This window comes from Crocodylus porosus, unplaced genomic scaffold (genome assembly GCF_001723895.1).
Source record: "Crocodylus porosus isolate Cpor-Errol unplaced genomic scaffold, CroPor_comp1, whole genome shotgun sequence".
Taxonomy (NCBI): Eukaryota; Metazoa; Chordata; order Crocodylia; family Crocodylidae; genus Crocodylus; species Crocodylus porosus.
The window spans coordinates 11,152,058-11,155,514 of record NW_017728951.1 but is presented as its reverse complement, the minus strand read 5'-3'; the positions used below and the strand labels follow the sequence as shown (position 1 = coordinate 11,155,514).

The following is a 3,457-nucleotide window of genomic DNA, read 5'->3' as shown; positions in this document are numbered from 1 at the left end:
ACTTCATTTAGGAGGACTTTTAGTATATTCTAATGGCCAATAAATTCATGCCATTCCAGAGTAAAGTAAGAAAAGTGAATTCAGAACCTGAAGGGTCTCCATTTAACTCCAACATCAGCACTCCTGCTGACTGGACCTATGGAATGACAAGACCCAAGTTACTTATGGCTTTATAGGTCTGAACTGCGTCCCTAAACCATCACCACAGAATGGGCAGACAATGCAAATTACAAAGCACTTTTGTTACACGACAAGACACTTTCCTTAACAAGTAAGGAACTGAGACCTACATTGGACTCAATTTTGGAGTAAACTGAAGCTTCGGTAAAACATGTAACTCTAAACCTGTAGAGACTAAAGACTGGATTTAGAAAAGTGCACGAAAGAAAATCTTGCAACAGTCTATAAAAGCTGTAAAAACCAACCCTTGTTACTGATACTATATAAATTTCTAAAAATAAAATCCAATTTTATTTGACAAATCCAATACAACCTAAAATAAATCTGAATGTAAACTGATGGATCAAAACTTTCAGAGACTACTATAATCTTTGCCACATCCTGACTACCACCTTCATTTCTAGCCTATCCAACCTGCTTAGTTTTAACCGACAGTTGTCTATGCTGTTTTCTACCCAACACAGACACATACTTATGCACAATGTCTGGGTCACACAAAACAGAGATCTAAAACTGAGCGTCACTAGTATATTCAAATTGCATTATTTTCTTACTAACAGTTACACATATAAATCTAAAGAGACAAGTGATCAAATGGGACTGTAGAAAAAGCGTGTCCAGGGCTGAAAACCAATCACACAAATCTGCCTTCAGAGATTAAAAAAAAATTAAAACTGTTAAATGATCCCCCAATCTACTCTTATTTAAGTCTGAACAAGCAGCAATACTGCCTCAAAATCAACTGGAAAAAGGAAGTTGGCAGAGCTTAAATAGGAGAAAGGATCTCTTCTATGGACTAAGCAACAGGGATCATTGTCCAGTGCCATCATCCAGTGCAAAAAAGAACAGAAATCAAAGATATTTATACACTGTGAAAACTGTCATGCTACAACCATCTACGATTTTAACCAAAAGTAAAAAATTCAATATACAGTACTCCACTTAAATTGCAATAATTGCATAAATGCATAATTGCACAGCATATAGCTAGACCTAATTCATCACGCACTGTTTATATGGTAACAATACTGGATATCAGTTAAGTGCAAAATTGACTTAAATCCAACTCCACTGTCTAGTTTTTATCTTATTTGTACTATAGTTAACTGCACCAGAAACAATGAAGTAAAAGCAGCTGTCAAAGGACTTTCAGAAATCTTAAAAAGAAAGGAGGTAGTAGCCATGCATTTCCATTAAATTTCAAAGTTTCAGTTGCAGACCCCAAACTGAGGATTCAAAGCCATAAAGGAAGCCAGTCAGTTCCCAGGTTGTCACACCACTGACAACACTATAAAACAATCCCCATTAGGTACACGGTGCTATCAGCCTAATTGGACTATTAGAGAACTTGAATATAGAAAGGTGAGCCAGTCAGTTTCTAGACTGCTTATACGAGAAACATTAAGTTTAGATAAGAGTATATTCCAGGGAAAGGCATATAAAGTGCTGATGAACATGGACAAAAATTAAAAAAATAAAATAAAAACAGCACTTTACCGGAAGAGGAAGAGTGTTAATTCAACCCGGCTCCCCCCCCATCTGTACAGATTAGGCACTTCAGCGGGTCTTTCTGGCACTTTTATCTAAACCCGATTCAGTCAGCTATTACATAAAATTGCCAAAAAGCCCCGCTGAAGTGCCCGTTCTATACAGATGTTGGGCAAATTGGGTCAAACTAACATAATGCCTCTCTGGGCACGCACTTTGGAAGCGTGGGGGGCGCGTACCGAGCTTAAAGTAAAGCGCTGTTTTTTGGGTTTTTTGATACCTGTAAGCAACCATAGGGTATATTCCAGTTCCAGGGTCATGCACCTAAACAGAGTACAATGCAGTCTGATAAATTAACAGACTGTCTACACAAAACTGGTTTCTTAAACGCACACCACGAAAACCTCTTCAAGGCAAAGTGTCAGTTCTTCTTAAAGACAAGGACTTGTCAGTCTTTATCAGAACTGTGCTTTTCTTCTATTGGCCCTCACACATGAGAAAGAATATGGATCTTAAGCACAAGATACAGAAAAAAATTTCACACCACCTTCACAAAAGAACTTTGGCCATTAGACCCTATTAGTTTTTCTGCTTCTATTGTAGCATCTTCTCCTAATTCCAAAACAAAAGGATCATTAAGTATCTCCTGGAGCATAAAACCTTCCTGCTTAATGTTACATTAACTAAACTGCAGACATACTTACGATCATTGTTAAAATGAGTCTGCAACAATCCCAATATCCTCTCTACTTCTTTTTCTGTGGCTTCCTGATGAGACTCCTCCATTCTTTTCAACTGAAAAAGATCCCAAGAAGAGTATACCAATAGTATATAAAACATTGTTACAAAAGACTAGGAGTAAGAATGTTTCATCATAGACAAGTTTTTTTTTCAAGAAGTAACTGTTACTCTTTTGGATAGTTTATTACTTGCACAAACTAGGCTATCACATTACTTTCTAGGTAGTACATACTAAAAATTATAATGATCATTAACAGTCTAAAGCAGGCTTGTCCAACAGGCTCCCACCTGCCTGAACAGAAGCCCTGGCTGAACAGCAGTCTCAGAGCTCCCCTTCCTTCCACTGGCTTCTGGTGCATGTTCCCACCCCAGGAGATGGGGCAGCCTGGCACAGCACAGGTCAGCCCACTGTGCCAGGGAAGCCAGCAGTCCAAAGCATTCATGCAGCACATTGCCACAGAGGAGCCCACAGGGAGCTGAAGGCAAGGTGGGAGTGTGCCTGCACATGGTGCACACTGTGCAGCCCTTGGTGTTTCGGGTCATTGAACTTGTGACCCCTGGCCACTTGGAAGTTGGAGATTCCTAACTAAATACAAACATAAAATTAATTGATATAACTGATGTTTCTGAAAAGAATATAATTATCTCCTTCTAGTACTAACCTTTTCACAACCATTTTTGTGCTGTTTTATTGGACTACTGCAAAGAGCTCTGTATGCAGCTATATTTAAAAACACTTAACATTTTCCCAACCTAACATTACCAATTGAGTAAGAAGCTGAGCTGTGTTGATTACAGAATATATATATATAATTTGCTTTTAAATGCAATCCAGAGTCTCAGGTTATTCAGGCTTTTGCACTATGGGGAAAGATTTCATAGATTTTCATAGACATTAGGGCTGGAAGGGACCTCGGGAGATCATCGAGTCCAGCCCCCCCACCCAAAGGGCAGGAAGTCAGCTGGGGTCATAGGATCCTAGCAAGATAAGCATCCAATTTACTCTTGAAGGTGTTCAATGTAGGTGCTTGAACCACCTCCGCTGGCA

At 39.1% G+C, this 3,457-nt stretch overlaps 1 protein-coding gene across 1 annotated transcript in view; it reads right to left on the bottom strand.

Moving 5' to 3' along the window:
* NSMCE4A (NSE4 homolog A, SMC5-SMC6 complex component) overlaps positions 1 to 3,457 on the bottom strand; it is a 20,441-nt gene that overhangs the window by 7,967 nt on the left and 9,017 nt on the right. The window contains exon 6 of the mRNA XM_019556205.1: positions 2,373 to 2,463. Within this exon, the coding sequence (XP_019411750.1) occupies positions 2,373 to 2,463 (91 nt within the window). The remainder of the gene's footprint in view (positions 1 to 2,372; positions 2,464 to 3,457) is intronic.